The sequence below is a fragment of the Jaculus jaculus genome, chromosome 17, assembly GCF_020740685.1.
Source record: "Jaculus jaculus isolate mJacJac1 chromosome 17, mJacJac1.mat.Y.cur, whole genome shotgun sequence".
Classification (NCBI taxonomy): Eukaryota; Metazoa; Chordata; class Mammalia; order Rodentia; family Dipodidae; genus Jaculus; species Jaculus jaculus.
In genome coordinates, this window is record NC_059118.1 from 21,239,176 (window position 1) to 21,261,009 (window position 21,834).

At 44.1% G+C, this 21,834-nt stretch overlaps 2 protein-coding genes across 4 annotated transcripts in view; one reads left to right on the forward strand and one right to left on the reverse strand.

The window, feature by feature from the left end:
• The window catches only part of Col6a6 (collagen type VI alpha 6 chain), a 168,539-nt gene extending 162,212 nt beyond the window's left edge, over positions 1-6,327 (forward strand). Inside the window, exon 37 of the mRNA XM_045136583.1 lies at positions 5,769-6,327. Within this exon, the coding sequence (XP_044992518.1) occupies positions 5,769-5,973 (205 nt within the window). The 3' untranslated portion in view covers positions 5,974-6,327. The remainder of the gene's footprint in view (positions 1-5,768) is intronic.
• Positions 6,328-9,487: 3,160 nt separating this feature from the next.
• The window catches only part of Pik3r4 (phosphoinositide-3-kinase regulatory subunit 4), a 66,922-nt gene continuing 54,575 nt past the window's right edge, over positions 9,488-21,834 (reverse strand). For all 3 annotated transcript variants that reach the window (XM_045136613.1, XM_045136614.1, XM_004664319.2), the window contains exons 15-20: positions 20,052-20,263; positions 16,100-16,231; positions 12,204-12,304; positions 11,171-11,259; positions 10,823-10,931; positions 9,488-10,037 (exon numbers count right to left, since the gene is read on the reverse strand). In XM_045136613.1, coding sequence (XP_044992548.1) covers positions 9,867-10,037; positions 10,823-10,931; positions 11,171-11,259; positions 12,204-12,304; positions 16,100-16,231; positions 20,052-20,263 — 814 coding nt within the window. In that variant the 3' untranslated portion in view covers positions 9,488-9,866. The remainder of the gene's footprint in view (positions 10,038-10,822; positions 10,932-11,170; positions 11,260-12,203; positions 12,305-16,099; positions 16,232-20,051; positions 20,264-21,834) is intronic.

Sequence of the window (21,834 nt, forward strand, 5' to 3'; positions counted from 1 at the left end):
GTCCCCGTGATAAATCATTCTGTGCTCATACACATTGCCACCCAGCAACTGACCACAACACACAGCAACAGGCTGCGCTCACACCTAGCTAAGTGCCTTTGTAAGTGTTCAGCGTGCACACTCGTGTGTGGGCGGGCGGGCACGTCCAGTGTAGGCACCTGGGGTGGACACCACTGAGAAGCCCCTGCCTGGGATCTCAGGCTCCGCGTGCAGCGGTGAGCTGGCCAGGGGAACTGTCCAGCACCAAATGCCTCCTGAAGTACAGCCAGAACTGGGTCTCTGCAGTCAGTCCAGGAAGAGCAGGGCTCCCCCTGCTGCAGGTGGCTGGCAGTGGGGAAGAGGGCATGGGATGTTAAGGCTGTGTGACTGACGAAGCTGGCATCTGGGGTGAACACGGTGCTGAGGACCGTGTGGCAGGCATGACAAGCTAGCCAGTCTCGAGGTCAGGAGGGTAGTGTGGTTGTGCTGAGTGTTCAGTGATTGCCGATACCTTTAAATGTGCAAGTGCAGGGCAATGGAAAGACAGTGCACTCACTCACGGCCTTTGTTCATTTCTCTCACCTACTGCTGCCTCCCTGGCAGGCAGCCATTCTTTCAGTCACGTGTATCTTCTGGCTCCCCAGGCCTCCCCCTCCCTACTGTCTTTGAGGGAAGGCTTGGAGTTAGGAACATGCAATCTTTTTTAAAAATTATTTTTAATTTTATTTACTTAGAGAGAATGGGCGTGTCAGGGCCTCCAGCCACTGCAAACTCCAGATCTGTGTGTCAACTTGTGCATCTGGCTTACGTGGATACTTGGGAATTGAACATCGGTCCTTAGGCTTCACAAGCAAGCACCTTAACCACTAAGCCATCTCTCCAGGCCAACACACAGTCTTGAAACCTTCTGGCCCAAGCTGGTGATGCCAGAGTCTGGTAACCTTCTATCTGTCTCCGTCCATGTACTCAGCGCGTCTCAGCAAAGAGGTGGTGATACACCTGGGGTCTGCCTTCTGGCAGGAATTAGGACGCTGGTTGAGGAAAGGAACGGGGCTTGGCTTGCAGGCTTCTGTTTAAGAGACTGCTGAGAGGAGAAATCCAACAGCAGGCTGGCGTGGGGCAGGGTCTCCACAAGGGCCCATACTGGCCTGTGAGAATCCCTTTGCCAGAGGAACTCAACATTAAATGACAAGTGAGAACTCCTTCATGGGCAGGCGGGGAGAAAAAGATCACAGAAACAAGCTAGCTTTTATTTGAGCCAGGGGCTTGAATTTGCACTCTCTATTGGGCTCTGCATGTATGTAGTCAGCTCTGGACACAAAGCATGCTTTCTGATGGAGATCAACAAGAGCAGGAAGAACAAGCCACCGGGGTTTTGGACATTTTTCCCCTCTTCACAGCCCGATCCACCCCAGAGGCTCATCTCCGTCAGTCGGAAATGGGCAAACAGCTGAGGCATCAAGGAATAGCGATGCAGGATCTATTCCCGCTGCCTGTGAACTCCTGATGGTATAATAGCCGGACTTTGTGGGCTTTCTCTAAGTGACCAAAGACTGTAGCAAAAGGTAATGAGTCACACAGCTGCTTCTGAAGCACCCTGCCTGAGCCTTTTAAGAGAAGTGAGGCAGAATGGAGCCCAGGACTAAGGGGGAGAGAATGACTGCTGGGCAGGAGGGCCGGCAGGACAGCTGACTTGCTGTCCTGAGATCGGGCCGCAAAGGAATTAGAGCGCTCTGCTGTGGGCTTTGAGAGAAGCCTGTGGAAGCTGGTTTGTACCAGAAGGGACAAAGGAGCTGCATCTAACCACAGGCAGCCAAGGCGACAGATGGCCGGAGGGGGACACTACAGGGCAGTTCTGCATATGCACTCAGATCTGCCTGGAAAGAATAAAAGGCAAAAAGCCACCTGCGTGCCTGCTTCATGCAGACAGGGGCACACTTCAGCCCTGCTCCAAAGCGAAGGCAGCCAGACCCAGAAGCAGTGAGCTGCAGGAGCAGACAGCCCCCACTGCGGTGACTGATACGTCTGCTTCCCACGGTGTGGTTTCTGGACACACAGAGAGCACACTGACTCATAGAGAATTCTGGAAATAGGAGCAGCCACGCCTGGAGTGTCCACTCCAGCGCAGCCAGTCACTAGTCAGGTAGCCCGGCTGCCTCCGGAGGAGCTGCGTGGACGGGCGATCTGCCCTCTGGCCCGGAAATCGACAAGCCCCACCCACCACTTGTCTACACTGACCACTGCTTTTTTCTCCCACAAGCTTTACTGGAGCTAGGTGCAAGTTGCAAAATGAGTAAATTGTGACATTCTTATTAAAAAAAAATTTTTTTTTGAGAGAGGGAGAGACAGATAGAGAATGGGTGCTCCAGGGCCTCTAGCCACTGCAAATGAACTCCAGAAACAAACACCACCTTGTGCGTCTGGTTTATGTGGGTACTGGGGAAATTGACCCTGGGTTCTTAATCTTCGCAGGCAAGTGCCTTAATTGCTAAGCCATCTTTCCGGCCCTTACGACCTTCTTTATTTCTGTTGTTACCAATCAGCAAAGAATTTCCTAAACTGGATATCAAAGATTCTTATCAAGTACAAACGCCTACATAGACTAGCCCGGTGAGGGAGGAACACTGTAATGTGTTCGACTCCTTTGAAAAGAAAATGATCTGAGAAAAGATGGCAATGCAAGTTAGAAGCAGTTGCCAACTTTTTGTTTTTCTTGACAAAAATAACTAGATGTGTACTGTAGCTTGAATGTGATAGTTTGCATGTCTGGCCCCACAGACTCAGGTGTTTTATTAAAATGGAGCCCCTAGCAGGCTGACTCCTGCCACGAGGGGCGTGTCCCCGGGGTAGCTCTTGAGTGTAGCCCTCAGCGGTGTGGAGAGCAGCTGGAGCTCTGGGGGTCTGGTGGTGCTATGTCTCTGCTTGGATCTACAGAAGGAAGCCAACCTCCACTACTCATGGTATTCCATTTGTAAGCCTGGGAGACGTCCCTTCCTCCCATAAGCTGCTTCTGCTTGGATGTTTGACTCAGCAAGGAGAAGCTGACTGCAACAACTAAACAGAGGAAAGAGTTCTGTTGAGAGCTTAGTGGCTGAAAGGATTGCCGACAAACACGAGGACCCTATTTCAATCCCCAGCACTTAGTAAACGCTAGATGTAGCCATGCATGCCTGTAATCCCAGTGCTGGGGAGGCAGACAGCTGATCTCTGGAGTCCACTGGCTAACCAGTTTAGCTTAGCCAGTAAGACCAAGGCCAGTGAGGGACCGTCTAAAAAGAGGTGTATGCATACTTGAGGGTCATACCTGAGCTTGTCCTCTGGCCTCCACATACACGTGCCCACACATTCACAGGCAAAAGCAAAAAAGTGGGGTGAGCAGAATATAAATAATCATGAAAACAGTACTCTTTAGTCTTGGAAGATTGCCCTTCCCTTCATCAAGCAGAGCCACGTTCTGTGCATATAGACAATCATGATTTTAGAAAACTGACTTTATAATCTTCCATCTGGAAATTAAGGCAACAAGAGCAAAAGATGGAGGTAGATGAGGAAACTGGCATTGCAGTTTAGCTAATGGCTGATGTTCTTGGTAAGTGGAGCTTGGTCAATTTGGCCCTGTCCAGAAAGCACATGCAGAAGGGAGCTGAGCACCTCGTGAGCTGAGTTTCAGAAACCCAGGCATATAGTACATCATGCAAGTGGACCTTGGGATATATTTGTACCTGAGTAAATGGTTTTAAGTATTGTTTCTTCCACCTCATTTAAAATATATATATTTTAGCCGGGTGTGGTGGCACACGCCTTTAATCCCAGCACTCGGGAGGCAGAGGTAGGAGGATTGCCGTGAGTTCGAGGCCACCCTGAGACTACATAGTGAATTACAGGTCAGCCTGGGCTAGAGTGAGACCCTTCCTCGAAAAACCAAAAAAAAAAATATATATATATATAAATATATATATATATACACACATACACATATATATATTTTATTTATTTATTTGTAAGAGAAAGCGAGAGAGAAAGGGAGGGGGTAGAGAATGGGCACCCCAGGGCCTCCAGCCACTGCAAACAAACTCCAGAAACATGCACCACCTTGTGCATCTAGCTTATGTGGGAACTGGGGAATCAAACCTAGGTCCTTAGGCTTCATAGGTAAGCACCTTACGCACTAACCCATCTCTCCAGCCCCTACACCTCTTTCTTTACAGGTAAAAGAAATAATGCGTAAGGTATATGTGTTTGTGTGAGAGAAATAATTTTGATTTAAATATGCTCCACATTTTCCCACTGTACTCATTTCACCTGTGTGCGTACGGGCACGTGCCTGTCATAGTGCCCTCACGGAGGTCAGAGAACAACCTCGAGGTATCTGTGCTGTGCTATTTTTTTATTTGTCCCGCTGTAACCCAGGCTGACCTGGAATTCACTGTCTCAGGCTGGCCTCAAGCTCACAGTGATTCTCCTACCTCTGCCTCCTGAGTGCTGGGATTATCTGCCTTCTTTTCAAGACAGAGCCTATTGCTGCTTGCTGCAAATGAAAGTCAGGCTAGCTGCCCAAGGGAGCTTGATTCTCCTGACTCTGCCCCCCCCATCGTTGTAGGAGCACTGGGACCCCAGACTCACACCACTTGCACTCAGCTTTACAAGGGTGCTGGCAATGAAACCCAGGCTGGCAGGCTCTGCAAGCAAGCACCCTTAACCCCGGAGCCATCTTCCCACCCTCACTGCACTCACTGTACAAATCCTGGTGTTTTGGGAGAGGCTGTGTTTTATAGCTGGGGAAAGTAGACAGGTAAAGAAATGGATCACAGTGATTACTTCCATTGTTGTCCTAATCCCAACACGTTGAAGTTCTCTTGAATGCTCCCTGGATCACAGTTTAGTTCTGTTCCACACCATACTGGGCACAGCCCCTTTCATAGAAGGGACAGATGGGAGGGAGAAGAGAGTGGTATACATTTAGTTTTTCGTTAAAGAAATATTAGCCAGATGTGGTGGCGCACACCTTTTAGTCCCAGCACTAGGGAGGCAGAGGTAGGAGGATCGCCATGAGTTCAAGGCCACCCTGAGACTACATAGTAAATTCCAGGATTCCAGCTCAGCCTGGGCTAGAGCAAGACCCCACCTTGAAAAAAAAATTACTCGAAGATTTCCACAGCAAAAACATTTCACATGCTGGGCATGGTGGCACATACTTTAAATCCCAGCAGAGGCAGAGGTAGGAGGATTGCTGTGACTCAATAGTCTAAAACTACATAGGGCTACAGAGACACCCTACCTCACAAAACCAAAAAAAAAAAAAAAAACTAAAAAGTCTCATGAGACTTACCTTGTTTGGATGAGAAGAGTAGAATATAGGACATAAGGTTGATAAGCAAAAACTCAGGGGGAAAAAAATTCAGATCATGCTGAGTGTTACGAGAACAAACTAAGAACATTCTGTAATGAAGGACTAGAAGTGGAAATGGAACTGGGAAAATTCTAGATAGGCAGTTCCCAATGACAGCCCATCTGAACGCACTCTGAGCAATCAGATCACCACAGGAAGATTGGGAGGATCCACAAAGACATGTTGAAATCACACCTACGCACTTTATTTAATGAGATGTCTCGTTTATAGCTTCTGATGTGTGGGTCAAGGTAAATCTCCAGTTTATTAACTTTTTGTACGTGACCATGGAGAAAGGCGACAAGGAAATCGGGGAAGTGGTCTAAGGAGGGAGGTGACAGTGAACCGGACTGAGTGGGCGTGGGGCGTGCCTTACCCGCTGCTCTTTCTCGCTCTGCAGCTTCGCTCCTGGAGCACCTACAGCCGCCCTCGGAGAAGACGCCCGGCAGAAGGCCAAGCTCTTCCCCGACAGAAAACCTCTTTCACGAGTGGTGAGAGGTGGCAGAGACGATGCTGTTCGAAGTATTTCCAGGAACATATTCCATACTTTAAAGGAAAAAGGAGTGACAAACACTCTCAAACCACACGGGAAAAGAAGTGCTTGAACAACTTACCCGTACAAACACAGTCAGACTCCGGGCTTTGAAGTGACCAGGTCACTCCAAAACCTGAGGCCCTTCTGTGTTGGATACATACTTGCACCCAGAAAGCCGCTGTGGGGGGGTGAGAACGCCACAGGTCGTGAATAATCGGGTAACTTGACCTCCTGCACGCCCTGGTATAAACATACAACTCATTCCTTTGGCTATCCTAAGTCCAGCACTCTAAGACTGGTGTGCTCAACTGTTACCATTAGAAGATGGGAGAAAGAAAGTCGTGTTTTGAAAAGTTTAATGAAGATATAAATTTTACAAAATGTATGCATGTGTGGACATGAGCCAATGTTTCTCTTGACTGCAGTTCTGTTCCATTTTCTATGAACAAAGCTGTCTTAGTATTGTTTAATGCTCATCTGTTTAAGCAAGGTCGCCAATGTTGTAGGCTAACAGCTGGGCTAGAAGTTGGTGCTGTTTCTTCGTCATGTTTTGGGGAAACTGGCCGTTGTGGCTTCTGCTTAAACGTGCACTGTCTGTGTAGCTGGTTCTCGGAGGGGCTTTTGCTGTAAGACAGCCCCTCTTGTTCTGCAGCTGTCTGCCTGGACTGGTGAGAAAGATAATCCTATCCATCCTAAATGCTCTTCACCAAGTCTCCAAGAATATGAATCACCAAGTTGGAAGTTCTCTGTATTATAGAACTTTGCACCAAGCCATTTCTGAGGCTTTCCTGTCTTGTCTTCCTTGTGATGGGCATTTATGAAGTTTGACCATTTCATATGTTCCTTAGACAAGAAGAAATGCAACTCATGGGTGAAGCTCTGGGTTACTTTTCCTCACAGCAAACAGTAAGTACCAAAACAGGATTGGCAGAACTCTGAAAGAGGCTTAAATAGCCACAGAGGTTGGAAATGGTAAGAAAATGCTATTTAATCTATAAATCCACATGGATTGAAATGCAAATGAGACTGAAGTTAGACCAGGAAAGGTCTTTGAGGAGCCTAGCCTCTGGGAGCATTCTGATGGCTTTATCTCATCATCCCCACCTAATTTTTCCTCTTAGGTTGGGGACATTTTCAACAACTTAATACCAATAGCGCAGTATTCAGACCTTACCTCAGTCTAGAGCTGGCTCCACAGATGGTAGCAAGTAGCAATGGCTCTGCTAGGCAGGATGCCACACTGTCTTTGGGGAGAAAGGAAGCCCTGTGGTCATGTGGAGCAGGAGGGACTGAGACCGAAGGCCAGTAGAGCACACTTGGGTTTTTCTTTCTATACCTCTCTGAAAAGAGGAGCCATGTGCAGTGCTTCTTTTGACCACTCTGCCATCTTTCCTCAGGCAGCTCCCAGTGTCTTCAGAGAGATGGTCAAGCAATAAATGCCATGTTCATACTCAGGTAATGGAGAAAGAAGCACATCCGGTTTCTTCATCTGTTCTAAACGGTGCTTAAAGGTTCAGGAAAATTTTGTGTTCTGAGAACAGGAAATTGCTGAACAATTCTTAACAGGCATTTTAATAAGGCTTTTTTAAATCAATTTAGGAGAGAGATTATCTGTGCTTAATCCAATTTATTGTTGGAAATATCCTGAAAATATATTTGTTTTTTCTGTGTTAGTAAATAAAGTACATAAAAATATTCCCTTGGCGATTAGGACTATTTTAGCATCTTGAGTCACGTTTTTAATCATTGGTAGGTGAAGGGTCTGAAGCTGCTACAAGTGGAAGTTCCTTTATAAAAACAAATTCCTAATATTAGCATTTTCTGTGACTGACCTCTTCCTCCAAAGGGTAGAAAACAAAAACAACAAAAGAATGTAAATTTAGTTAAACTGTATTTCAATAAAAAAATAAGCATTGATGATTCTTAGTTTTAAAATGTTAATTGTAACTGATCTTAATAATCTGCCTCCCCATTATTTCTGTACTAAGCTCTAAGTCTAAATTGTTAAAGGGAAAAAAGTAGAGGTCAAAAACAGGCATAATTTAACATGCCCTCAGTAATAAATAAGAAATAATGAAGGACTGACTGACCCTTGTCAAATGGATCATTTGTGGATGGGTGTAAGGTGAGGGATGACAAGGACCCTATCTCTGTCAGCCCACTCCATTTAATCCTCAGGACTCCCCGCATTTGTCAGACTTGTGGCTTATTTAATACTCAAGGCTTAAGGCTCATTTTTCTTTTTTTTTTTTCCCTTGAGGTAGGGTCTTACTCTAGCTCAGGCTGACCTGGAATTCACTCTGTAGTCTCAGGGTGGCTTTGAAATCATGATGATCCTCCTACCTTTGCCTCCTGAGTGCCGGGATTAAAGGCGTGCACCACCACACCTGGCTCTAAGGCTCATTTTTTTTTTTGTTCATTTTTTTATTTATTTGAGAGTGACAGACAGAGAGAGAAAGACAGATAGAAGGAGAGAGAGAGAATGGGCGCGCCAGGGCTTCCAGCACTGCAAACGAACTCCAGACGCGTGCGCCCCCTTGTGCATCTGGCTAATGTGGGACCTGGGGAACCGAGCCTCGAACGGGGTCCTTAGGCTTCACAGGCAAGCACTTAACCGCTATGCCATCTCTCCAGCCCTAAGGCTCATTTTTGATGGAAGACTTTATAAACTTTCCCCAATCCCAGTGAATTCTGATGGCAAAGAGCTTAAACCTTATAAATGGTCTTTAAAAACACACCACCACATGACAGTGGCAATGCCAGAGTTACTCATCCACTAAGCTCCCTGGTCTAATTGGAGTTGGTTCATCACTACCAACTTCAACTGGCGTTTTCTGACAATTCTGTGCACTGTAAACTGCCATGTCCCACAACTAAGGTATGCAGTAATAGGAGTATTAAAAAATGTTAAAATTTCAGAAGAGCTAGTCAGCTTTTTTGGGTGTGTATTCAACTGACTTGGTACAACAAACATTTTTATAAAGAGATGAATATAAAATATAGAGTGGGAATTACATCTGTTTATAAACAGGAATCCATTATCTTTTAAATTTTTTTTTTTTTTTCAATTTGCGAGTATGTGTGAGAATGAGGCAGAGAATGGGTCCATCAGGGCTTCTGGCCACTGCAAATAAACTCCAGATGCATATGCCACCTTCTACATATGGCTTCATGTGTGTACTGGGGAATCAAACCTGGGACCATAGCCTTTGTAGGCAAGAGTCTTAACCACTGGTCCATCTCTCCAGCCCAGGAATCCATTATATTGAATGCTTTTCTTAGTGGAAAAGGCTAATTTGGGGGGATGTTTTTAACTTGATCCTTTTATTTTTCATGCATTTAATCGACACTGGATAAATTCAGGCTGGTGGGCCAAGATACAGCACTCACAGTAGGGCTTGTCGCAGCAACGAGGCAGAGCCCCACCTCTGCGGAGTGGGAACAGGAAAACAGCTCTGCACGGTTAGGTTAGTCAGCCAGCAAGGCCAACTGCAAACACAGGAAGACCAGCAGAGCAGGAGCCCAGCCCGAGTTTTGTGGGGAGTTTACCCTCTTGCTTCCCCAAACAAACCACAACTCCTAGGGTGCTTTGATATAGTTTACTTACAGGTTTGAATAGCATTTACAATAGCAAAAATGTGTTTACATAAGAGCTTACAACCATCTTTTTTCAATACAAAATAAATGACATCACACTCATCTGTGCTTTTTACACTTCTCCCCTGTGACGCATACAGTGAGAACTCCAGACAGTTCTGTCTTGCTGGGTCTTCAGAGATGCGGGAGTAACTCGCCAGCTCAGCTTCCCACACCACTTTGGACGGGATGTTTAGCCAGAGTAATATGTACATGATTTTAAAGACTAGAAAAATGAACGTCTTCATGTCTGTTCACTAGAAATACCTTTTCTCCTGAATTATGGTACATTTAGTACTTCAAACAATTTATACAAGGTAGCAGGTTTTATTTCCACACCTTCACAATCCCATCTCTAGAAGCAGTCACGATGAAGCCTTGAGTTGTCTGAAAGGTGGCAATATCTGTGATAATATCATGGTGTCCTACAGGCAGAGATTCTGGGCCCCTTCGAGGGGTGTCATCACTTGATCCAACCTTCTGCTTATTCTGAATTTCCTGGTTAAAGGCAAGAGGTAAAGGAAAAACCCAGAAGTTGCATAAAGTTGTCATACTTTTACAGATACACTGAACAAAAGTCCCCAGTGACATCCTAAGACTGAACGAGTAATGACTAACAAGGTGAGCAGAAGTGACTAGAGCACTCTCCAATGCTCGGGCACCCTGTCTGCAGAAAGGACATGCTCTTTCTATTATGAGGCACCTTTAGGTCAAGAACACAAGCTGTAAAGGGCCAGCAGCCAGGTCTGGATCTGTTTTGATAAATTACTGGTCTGTTCCTAAAATTTTCAAGGGACCCAGGGTTTGATGCCCCAGTACCCACATAAAGCCAAATGTACAAAGTGGCACATGAGTCTGGAGTTCACTTGCAATGGCAGAAGGCCCTGGCACACCCATTCTCAGTCCTTAACTTCACTTTAAGCTATACTTATCTGTACTGAGTTATACCTTGATAAATGGTCATGTAGAAAGTGAGCCAAGTATACTGGCATATAACCTCAGCATTTGGGAGGCAGAAGCAAAACACTAAATTACAGGTGAGACACCATCCCAGTGCTCTGCCCTCACACACACAAAAAAAGTATGTGTGTGTGTGTATGTGTATATATATATATATATATATATATATATATGTATACACATATATATACACACACACACACACACACACACACACACACACAATTACATATATACATATACATCCCAGAAATTCAAAGTGTTGGCCAAAGCCTCTTTGGTGTCTACAAAAGTTGAAAGAAACAAAGCACGAGGTACGGTACCTGTACAACTTCGGTGCCTTCTATTACCTTCCTATAGTACGACACCGACGGCGAACTGGAACTTCCTGCCACAACATAGGACCTTTCTGGGTAAGCCAAGTCCCAAAACCTAGGGGAGAGGAAATGGCTGGTGACAATCTCTACAGGATAATGGGAGGAGCTGCCCCTCAATGCAGTGTGTGCTTTCTTTTGCCTCAGGAAAAGCTCTTTATAGGACCATTAGCGTAACACTAGTAACCATTGAGTTTAAACATTACAGCGTCCTCCAGATCTAGGCTAACACCACCTCTCAGAAGCAAAAGGACAGTGTCAAATGTGGAGCATTCTTTACGAGACGTCTCGCTGTACCTTATTTTCGTGTCTGAGCCAGCGGTCAGCAGGATCGGGTTTCCATCTGCAGGACTGCAGTAGATGCCATGGACACTGTGAGGAGAAGGCTGCAGAGAAAACATGGAGTCAGGGAAGACATCAATATATTCCATAACTGATACTGCTACTTCTAGAAGCGATTTAATCACCTGAAGAAATGAGAGACCAGTTTTGTGGGGACTTTAAAGTTGAAGAGCTGGGGATACAGCTTAGGGCAGAGCACTTACCTAGCATGGACACTGGGTTCAATCACCCACTCCAAACAACCCTGGGCCTGAATGTGGAGGTGCACACCCATAATCCCAGTTTGTCCAAAGAAACAAAGTGTAAAAATGCAGATGCTCAACTTCCTAATATTTTCAGGACCACCTTAAGCAAGACCCAACTAAAGGGACTTTTAAGACATCAAGTCCTTCCAATATTTTGTTACAACATGGCACTCTTGGCAATGTCACTATTAAAAACAAAATCCTTAGCACTCCACAGATTTCACAAGTTGAAAATATACTTAATACTCCTAACCTGGCACATCGGTGGTTCATCCCTGTGACCTGACCTAGGGCTCACTGTTGAGCACTACAAGACAGTACTACACCACCTACTGCTAGCCTGGGAAAAGGTCAAAATGCTACACACGTTTTCTATAGCACGCATACTGCTTTCACATCACCATGAAGACAAGAAGAATCTTGTTAAACATTACAGGTCAGGTCTCTCTGCATATATAAGAGGGTTAGAGTCCATGCATTAATAACCTAAGTTTCAATCCAGGCTTTGCCTAATGAACTTAGAGCTACAGAGGTTCCAGTGAGAGAATATGAGCCTTATGGATTAGCAGACAGACACTGGCAAGATAGAGGAATTAAAAAACACCCAGGCAGAAGCGGTCACATGATACTTGATATTAAAAATCTAAATTTAAACATAACTCCAGAAACCATTTGCTAAAATACCTGAATATGCTCAGGATATACACAATAATACTTTCCTTTACAATAAATTGGAGACAAACCTGTAGCTCAGAAAGTGGCGGTGCACTGCTGGCCCAGAGAGTAAATCTTCTGTCACCAGTCTCCATGTCCCACATGGACACTTCGTTATTGCCCTGAACAGCTACGGGGACAAAGGTCAGAACTGTCAGAAAGGGAGGCGCTTGCCCTCAGTTTCACATCTCGGTCCGTAACACAAATCAGCCCCCATCCATTTCCATTTTCCACCCTACAAGCAATACTAATATTTTTAAACAACAGCATGACCTCTCACCAGACTGGATGAGTTTAAACAGTTTTATTCCTTCTTAAAAGCCTAATGGATAAACATTGGTCTCCACACAGATTTGGCATGAACTGTGGGATTAAAATGACAAATCACATACAGGTTTTGCTGTAAGAAACCTACAATCTACAAATGGGATGGGTGATATATGGAGACAAAGAGAAAGTACAAAGTTCCACCAGAACTCGGAGCTTGGGGAAGAAAAGCATCCCATCCAGCGGGTGGGTACCAAGATCACTTCATGAACAAGATGGGCTAGCCTAGACGGATGGGGGTGGCTGGTGGACTATTACAGGTTGAAAAACTTAAGCAGCAAATAAATCTATTTTGGGTAAATAGAAGTTTCTGCTCTAACTGGAAAATATTTGTGACAGGGAGCAGAGGCAGACTATTGAAAGTAGAAGTGACAGGCCTGAGAGACTGTCCTTTAGGTACTATGAGGCAGGAAAAGCAGTGTCCTCTGAGTCATATCTTCTACAGGTTTGGCAGTGAGGAAAAACTGGCAAACCCGGCAGACATTCCCTGCAGCATGGAGCTTCCGTTCTAGAGGCACACTGAACAGAAAAATACAAAAGCCCCGGAGCTGATGAAGGAAGGGAGAAAGGACACAAGTGCTTGTTACTCTATACTCGCCACACTGAGGCTGGCCTGCAAGGCCCACACCATAGACTCTTGTACCTCTGGCTTCCAGGGGGATTTGGCCTGTGGCGGGCAAAAATGGTTCTCAAGAGATTCAAGTTCTACTCCCTACAACCTGTGGCTGTTGCCTTAAGTGACTTGGAAGAGGTGATGAAGTGTAAGGACCTCAAACAGGAGATGATTCTGTGACCACAACCACCCTTGTGAAATGGAGGCAGAGGCCATACAACGATGAACCATGCTATGCTTCTGACTCTGAGGACGGAAGGTGGGGCGTTTGCCATGGAGTGAAGCAAGCACACAAATTCTCACCTACACCCTCCAGAGCTGTTCTAAAACAAGTTTGTGTCAAGTTGTCAGGTTTGTGGTTGTGTTACAGGGATGATTAAATGCACACATGTGCACGCGCGCCTAGGAAGAGCCCCAGGAGCAGACAAATGGAGAGAAGAAAGAAGTCGGCTGGCCTGGCCACCACCCTCATGTCACTGCTCCTCCCAAGGTGGTCTTCTGTACTTCTTTTCAAACTCCAATGACCACACCTTTCCCCAAGGCCTTCTGCCAGTCTGCTATCACTAAACCTATATGCTTTGTGCCACCCCTGTCTCCACTTTGGAAACAAAACTGCCTTAGAAACGCCATCTGTGTCTTACTGGAACCCTGAGCAGTAAGAAGGCCAAAGAGGGGGCAAGAGCCTTCTGGACCAGTGTAAGGAACTAGACTTGTTAAGTCAGATTTTCTGTCACTGAGAACCGGGCAAACTGACTTAAGTGAGGACGGATTTGCTTGACGCGGGAGGATCTCATATCAGTCCATCACAGCAAGCAGGATGTGACAAAGCAGAGCCCCTCACGCCGGGGAGGGAGGAGGCAGGGGACAGAAATGTCTGTGCTGGGCTAGCTGGCGTTCTCCTTTTCTCTTTCACTCCATCCATGTTCCTCAAGGGTGAGACAGTATTGCTTTCATTCCAGGCAGGTTTTCCCCCTTAGTTAATCCTCTCTGCGGGGACACTCACACCTCAGTCAATTTAACCATCAAATTTGAAATGAAAAGCTACTGTGAAATATGGAGAAGACAAAAACAACCTTGGCAGGTAGAAGAAGGAAGATGGGAAATTGAAAAGGGCAAAAGATTATGGAGGTTCTGACTAGGGACAGTGATGGCCAAAAGGTCAAATTCTGGACCTATTTGAAGGCAGAGCTCACAGGGCTGGCTGATGGGCAGGAGGTAGGATGAGAGGAAGAGCCAAGGACAGCCCCAGACATTTGTCTCCACCCCCAGCAGGGAAAAGCTTCTGTCCCCTGAGAGACTGCCATAGTAAGAGACAGTCTGTCCCCAGGAAGGAGATGGTGAGGACCCAGTAGAGAGGAAATTGAGGGGACTGTTTCACCATCAAAGTTTATAAAGTAGACAACTTAGGAAGACATTAAGTACACAGATAAAATAAACCTGCGCTTTAGAGCCTGGGACTGGATGAGAGCTTACACAGAGCCAGTGACATGGAAGCAAAGATAAAGACCAGACAGCATCAAAGCAGGTCACAATTTAGGTCAGGAAGAAAGAGAACCAACAGAGATGACCTTGGAACCAGGTAAGGAAAGTATCTTAAAAAGAGAAAATGGGTCCGGGTGTGGTGGCACACGCCTTTAATCCCAGCACTCGGGAGGCAGAGGTAGGAGGATCGCTGTGAGTTCAAGGACACCCTGAGACTACAGAGTTAATTCCAGGTCAGCCTGGACCAGAGTGAGACCCTACCTCGAAAAACCAAAAAAAAAAAAAAAAGAGAAAATGGTGTCAACTGAGCAAATGGTGTCAGACAGGAGGGCTCAGGGCTCAGTAACGGCAGTGCGGATGACTTTGACAGCCCCAGGGCACTGCTAGACCATGTATATGATAAGGGCCACACGTCTGCAGACAGGACTAACGAAGGAACCTAAAAATGGCAGCTATTATCTAGTTAGCATGTAGCATACGCCAGACGCAGCCCTAAACATTTTGTCTCAAATCATTATAACTTTACAAAGTATTTTCAACCATATTTTATACATGATTAAATTTCAATATCTGCCCAAGAAGTCATTCTGAAAAAAAATGAGCGTTCAAAGAAGGAAAGAAAACGGAGCATGTGATAAACATAAGAAATAGGGGCTGCAGATGGCTCAGTGGGTTAAGTGCTGGCTGTGCAAGCATGAGATCTTAAGTTCAGATTCAAAGAACCCCTACAAAAATGCAGGTGTAACCCCAGTGTGGGGAGGCAGAGGCCTGGGACAAGCTGGCTAGCTCGACTAGCAGAACCAGCAAGCCCAGGTCCAGGTGTGAGACCTTGCCTCAGTAAGACGGACAGCAATCAAAGAAGACACCCAGTGATCAACTTCTGGCCTCAACACACTAATGAGCAGGTACGTACGTGTATACACACACACACACACCAAAAAAAAGTCAGTTTCTAACTTACAGACTTACAGTTCTAGGAAGAGGGGTGGCAGCAGTTTTCATAAACAGGATACTCAGGAAACCCAATTGAAAAATAACAGTAGAAAGGTATGGAAGGCAGAAGTACTGGTAACATTACTTTTGAACATAATATGAAGTGACAGTAGAGACACTTTCATAATCAAAACAATGAACAGCCAGGCATGGTCGTGCACGCCTTTAATCCCAGCACTCAGGAGGCAGAGGTAGGAGGATCGCTGTGAGTTTGAGGCTACCCTGAAACTATATGTAGTGAATTCCAAGTCAGCCTGGGCCAGACAGAGTGAGAGCCAACCTCGAAAAACTTGAAAACATTTGGCTCCTATATAAAATAGAAGCTTGGGCTGGAAAGATGGCTCTGCAGTTAAGGCACTTGCCTGTGACACCTAAGGACCCAGGTTCAATTCCCCAGCACCCACATAAATAAATAAAAGCCTTTCTTCAAAAAAAAAATAATAATAATAAAATAGAAGCTTTACAAACATGAATCTTAGCAACACAGTATGATATACCTTCCAAGCTTACCTGCAATTACCCAAGACTGATACAGGGGGTGCATTGAGAGGCGCCTGATTCGAGCCCTGGAGGGATGACAGTGACTGGAAATTGGTAACTGGAACCTCATGTCCCAACATGCCATGGTACCATTGCTTGTACCTTAAATTTAAAAAACATGAAAAACATTGCCACGTAGTGATTAAAGCACATTGAGCTGCATTTATACACAAGATAAACAGCATTAGCTTTATTTTAAAACCACCTTAGACATTTAGAAAAGGGCCTTATTGCTAGGCCTATAATCCTACCTACTCTGGAGGCCAAGGCAGGAAAATTACAAGTTCAAGGTCTGCCTGGGCTTCAGAGTGAGTTCAATATAATAAGACCCTGTCTCAAGAAGAAAAAAAGGAAAAGAAAACAGGTCTAGCTCAGTGGTCTAGCACTTGCCTAGAGTGCACAAAGCGCTAGGTTCAATCTTTAGTACTGCCAAAGAAGAAAAAGGATCTGTTCTCATGAGACTGTCTCCTCACTTTCAAAGAGCACCTACAGTTGTTAAATGACAGACATAAAATATTTATCATAATATGAACTACAGTATAGTCTAATGAATGTAAATTCAAAATGAATAATTCATTGTTATTGACACTTATTAATTGCCAAAGACACTCATAAAAGTAGGAGCTGTACAGAAGACATAACTGAATTTAGAAAGTCAAAATGTTCAGCCAGTCTTAACTAGCAGCTGTTTTACTGCTACTGAGAGATCACTTTCACATCCAAAGTGGGAGCAGTTTTGCAGCTGTTATCAGATTCCAACCATCTCCATGTGTTCTTTTCTCTAAGCACTCTGAGGACAAGCATGGGCGCCCCTTGCAACTTGAACTCCATGAAAGGAGAAAGACCCAATCACAAAAGAACAGCAACTATCCCAATGCTGACCAAACAGTCACAGGTAGGGTGAGCTGCCCTCCTCAAAGCTGGTCAGGGTGCCTAAGACATTACTACTGTTTGCCAATTTGCTGGTTATGTAAATACTTACTCTTCAATGTCACATATTCCTGTGCCTACATAAAAATATAGGAAAGGGCAGATATTTCATAATGTCACACTGTAAGTTAGAGAATCAAGACACCAAAATTCAAGCACAGAAAATTACAATCCTTCTGAAAAGGGAGGAAGATGACGTAGTGTCTTCTCAAAGGCCTGTGGCTGAAGACATAGCTCAGCTGTAGAGTGCTTGCCTAGCATCCTTGAAGCACCGTGTATGATTCCCACTATCACATAAACAGGGTGTCATGGTGCATGCCTGTTAAGCACTTGAGGTGGAGGTAAAAGGTTCAGAAGTTCAAGGTCATCTTCAGCTATTTTAAGGCCAGCTTGGGACACATCAGACTGTCTCAAATGAAAAAGTGCATGATTGGAGTCAAGGTTGATTTCAAAATAGAGAAAAAAGAATATAGTCCAGTGGCACACAGTTTCTCAGGAGGAATCGCTTTTATGCCTTATTGTACTGAATGTATGTATTTGTCAGTATAATTAATGATAATGTGTTGTATATTTCAAAATTGCTAAAAGGTTTCAAATATTTTCAACATAAAAAAAATGCAGTATTGGGGCTGGAGGGATGGCTTAGCAGTTAAGGCATTTGCCTGCAAAGGACACTGGTTCGATTCCCTGGGGTGCACATGTCTGGAGGCCCTGGAGCGCCCATTCTCTCTCTCAAATAAATAAAAACAAAAGTTTAAAAAATGTGGCAATGGATTTTCTAAGTGTCTAATTTAATCATTCTACAATATAAACATCACATTGTATCACATAAATACTATTATTGTAATTAAAACTAAAAAATCAGCAATCCCACTTGTGGATATGTACTTGAGAAAAATGGAAACATAATATTTCCACAAACACCTATTTGAAAATGTTTGCAGCAGGTTTACTCAAAAAAAAAAAAAAAATCCCAAACTAGAAAGGACTGGATAATGGATGAATATACAAAATTATGCACAAACTAGAATTATTACTGAATAATAAACTCCTCTAAATGCAACCATATGAAAAAGGCTCAGTAGACTTAATGCTTAGTTATAAAAAAAAAAAAGTCCATGTGATTCCATTTATATGCCATCCTGGAAAAGGCAAAACTGTGCAAACAGAAACTGAGTGAGTGGTTATAAACTGGTTAGAGTGAGAAAACAATAGAAATGTTTGCATTCTGCTTGTGGAGAGCATGGGCCAGACAATGGCATATAATTTTCAGCACTCATCAAATTATACCTTAAAGAACAAATGATGACAATAACAACAATGAAAATAGATGAAAGAAACAAAGTCAATCACAAATACATCTTCACTCTTTGGGGGAAGGGAGTGGGAAGATAACAGAGAAAACCCTTGTTCGGGTCTTCCACTAGGCACTGAATGGCTGCTTTTAGCTCGTTAAATCTTCAAAGCAGCCCCTGAAGGGACTGTCCCATTAGAAGATGAAGACGCTGAGACTTGCAGCTCAGTAGCTTGCCCGAGGTTACTACAATTTAAAACTGTCCCAAACTCCAATGCTATTTGCCTTAAGCCTGCTGCTTCCCCAACAGAATAAGAGAACACCAGCAAATTTAATCAGTATGATGATTACAAAGTAAAGAGGCTCAGTGAACAAGGAGAAAGAAGAGATTGATTTATGCTTTATGATAGTAATTTTGCCCTTCTTTCACAATACTGCTTTTTTAAATTTTTTTACTTTATTTGAGAGAGAAGAAAAAATGGGTGTGCCAGGGCCTCAAGCCACTGCAGACAAACTCCAGGTGCATGCACCACCATGTGCATTTGGCTTACCATGGGTACTGCAGTATTGAACCTGGGTTCTTAGGTTTTGGAGGCAAGCACCTAACTGCTAAACCATCTCTCCAGCAACCCCTCCTCTTTTTATTGTTTAAGATACAGGGTCTTGCCCAGCATGGAGGCATACGCCTTTAATCCCAGCACTCAGGAGGCAGAGGTAGGTAGATGGTGAGTTCGAGGCCAGCCTGAGACTACATAGTGAATTCCAGGTCAGCCAGGGCTAGAGCGAGACCCTACCTCAAACCCCCCTGCAAAAAAAAAAAAAAAAAAAGAAAAGAAAAAGATACAGAGTCGCAAGTAGCCCAGGCTGGCCTTGACTTGCTATGTAGTTAAAGCTGTCCTTCAACTCCTGTTCCTCTGCCTCTACCTGCCACATGCTGCGGTTACAAGCTTGTTTCACCACCCACTGCTGCTCAACTATGTCTTTTAAGGTGTGTGTGTGTGTGTGTTTTATGGTGTTGGTGATTGAAACCACAGTCTTGGGAATGCTAGTCAAGCTTTCTCACTGAGCTACATTCCCAGCTTCATACATGCCTTCTAAGTAAAGTAAACTGGGGCTGGAGAGCTGGCTCAGCAGTTAAAGGCACTCACTTACAAAGCCTGACAACCTGGGTTCAATTCCCCAGTACCCACATAAAGCCAGATGCAAAAAGTGGTAAATGCAGTGGCAAAAGATTCTGACATGCCCACCTTATTTTTATTATCTCTACAATAAATAAAAATGTTACCAAAAAAAAAAAAAGAAAAAAAGAGGGACTGGAGAGATGGCTTAGCAGTTAAGGTACTTGCCTACAAAGCCAAAGGACCCAGGTTCAATTCCCCCGGACTTATATAAGCCAGATGCCCAAGGTGGCACATGAGTCTGGATTTGTTTTCAGTAGCTGGAGGCCCTAGCATGCCCATTTTCTCTCTCACCTCTCTCCCTCCCTCTCTCTCTCTCTCTCTCTCTCTCTCTCTCTCTCTCTCTCTCTCTCTCTCAAATAAGTAAATAAAAATATTAAAAAGTAAAAGTGCCAAGAGATTATAACATAGCAGTTGAAATTAAAGGAGATGGGAGAAAAATTACCAAAAGAGAAAACAGGAAAAATCAGCTTTCGTAAGTCAGCAACTGCTGGCATCCTATAGGCAGCTAGTGACTCACCAATGCAGAGCCAGCACTGGTGGATGTCCACAGCAAAGGAAGTGATGAGGCCTGACTTCAAATCATGCTTTAGTGTCCATGCATTGCTGGAAGACCTCAGGTCCCAGCCCACCAGAGAGCCATTCACAGTGGCATAGGCAAGAATGGACTGCGCCCCAGAGTTGAAGTGATGCATGTCCACCACACAACCATCTTCCTTCTGATCCAGAATCCTGCAGAAAGGTACAAAACAAATGCTAAGACTTTCCCAGCCACTGGTTTTGACTTCATATATGTCCTATCCATGGTCAAGAATAAAAAATCATGTGACCCTAAGGCAATAATATACATATAGCCAAGCCATTTTTAAAAGATAATTTTAGACACATAGTATTATAAAAATAGCACAGAATTTCAGTATATCTTTCATTCACCTTCCCCTGTTACCATCTTATATAATAATTAGAAAATATTCATTAAAACTACACAATTTACCTTTGTCACATCAGGAAACTTCACTTGCTTTGTAAGTGGATTATGACAAACACATCTACATATCGTCCATCACAGACACACACGAAACTATCTGGCATCCTCCCAACTACTTTGTGTGACCCATCTGTATTCCAATTTCCTCAAACTGTGGTGCCAATCAATCTGGTTCCTTGCTATAATTTTACATTTTCCAGAATGTCATAGATTTGAAAACATACATTAGCCAGGCTTCTGGCTCAGACTTCTCTCATTAACAAAATGTACTCAAGATTCACCAATGTTGCAATGAGCCAATACTTCATTCATTTTCATTGATGGGTGTAATGGTTTGTTTTCTTCAAGCTGAAGCACTTTTAACACTAAAAAGAGCATCATAGTGCTGGGGATGTAGCTCGTCAGTAGAGCATTTGTATAACAAGCATAAGAACCTGTGTTTGATCCCAGAACCGCAAAGGTGAAGGAAGAGGAGGAGGAACAGCATGGTAACACGTACTGACCTGTCTCCATGACAAGTACATATCATGTTTTGATACATACTGTCTTATTTTTATTTCCATCTCCGAAACTAGAAGTCAGCAAATATTTTCTGTAACATCAGGTGGTTAAGTATTTTAGGCTTCCTGAGTCTTATACAACTCTGCTGCATATTCTTTATTCATTTTTATTTTGAGCAAGGCAAAAGTAGATTAAGGAGATGAAAGAAGAGATAGACACAGAGGGACAGAGACAAAGAATGAATAGGAGGGGTCACCAAAAGAGATGTTGCTCTCTTCCTTCTTAAAAATGTAAACATTCCTATTTTATGGGTCATACTGTAGTGTATGGTTTCTGATGTCTACCTTAATTAAACAATTGCATTTATAAATATTCTGATTATATTTACACACAGTGAAATGATTAGTCCAAATATTAAGTAAAATGCAAAGTGGTTCACTCCACAAATTCCACAGTTGGTATGGCTGAAAGAAACAAACCAACGAACGGCACAAAGTAAGGTTTCTTTAGAGCACGCTGCGGCCAGGCACAGTGAAGTCCAAACTTCCCAGCAAGACCTCCCAATCTTGGTAGTAAATATTTGCTTAGGGTAAAGGATAACACTCACAGTAAAACTGCTGTCAGTTGAGAGACAACCATGTGAAGAATGTCTGTCTATCTGACCTGAAGGCCAAGTATTGTAGGTGAACTCACAGGTGTATTACTATACAGCCGTCCTCTGCTGAAACAGACTTTAGAGAAAGCCGGAAGGCATTCTTTGTTTAGTTAAAGGCCACACATCTATAACATCTTAGGTAAAAGCCACTCAAATCTG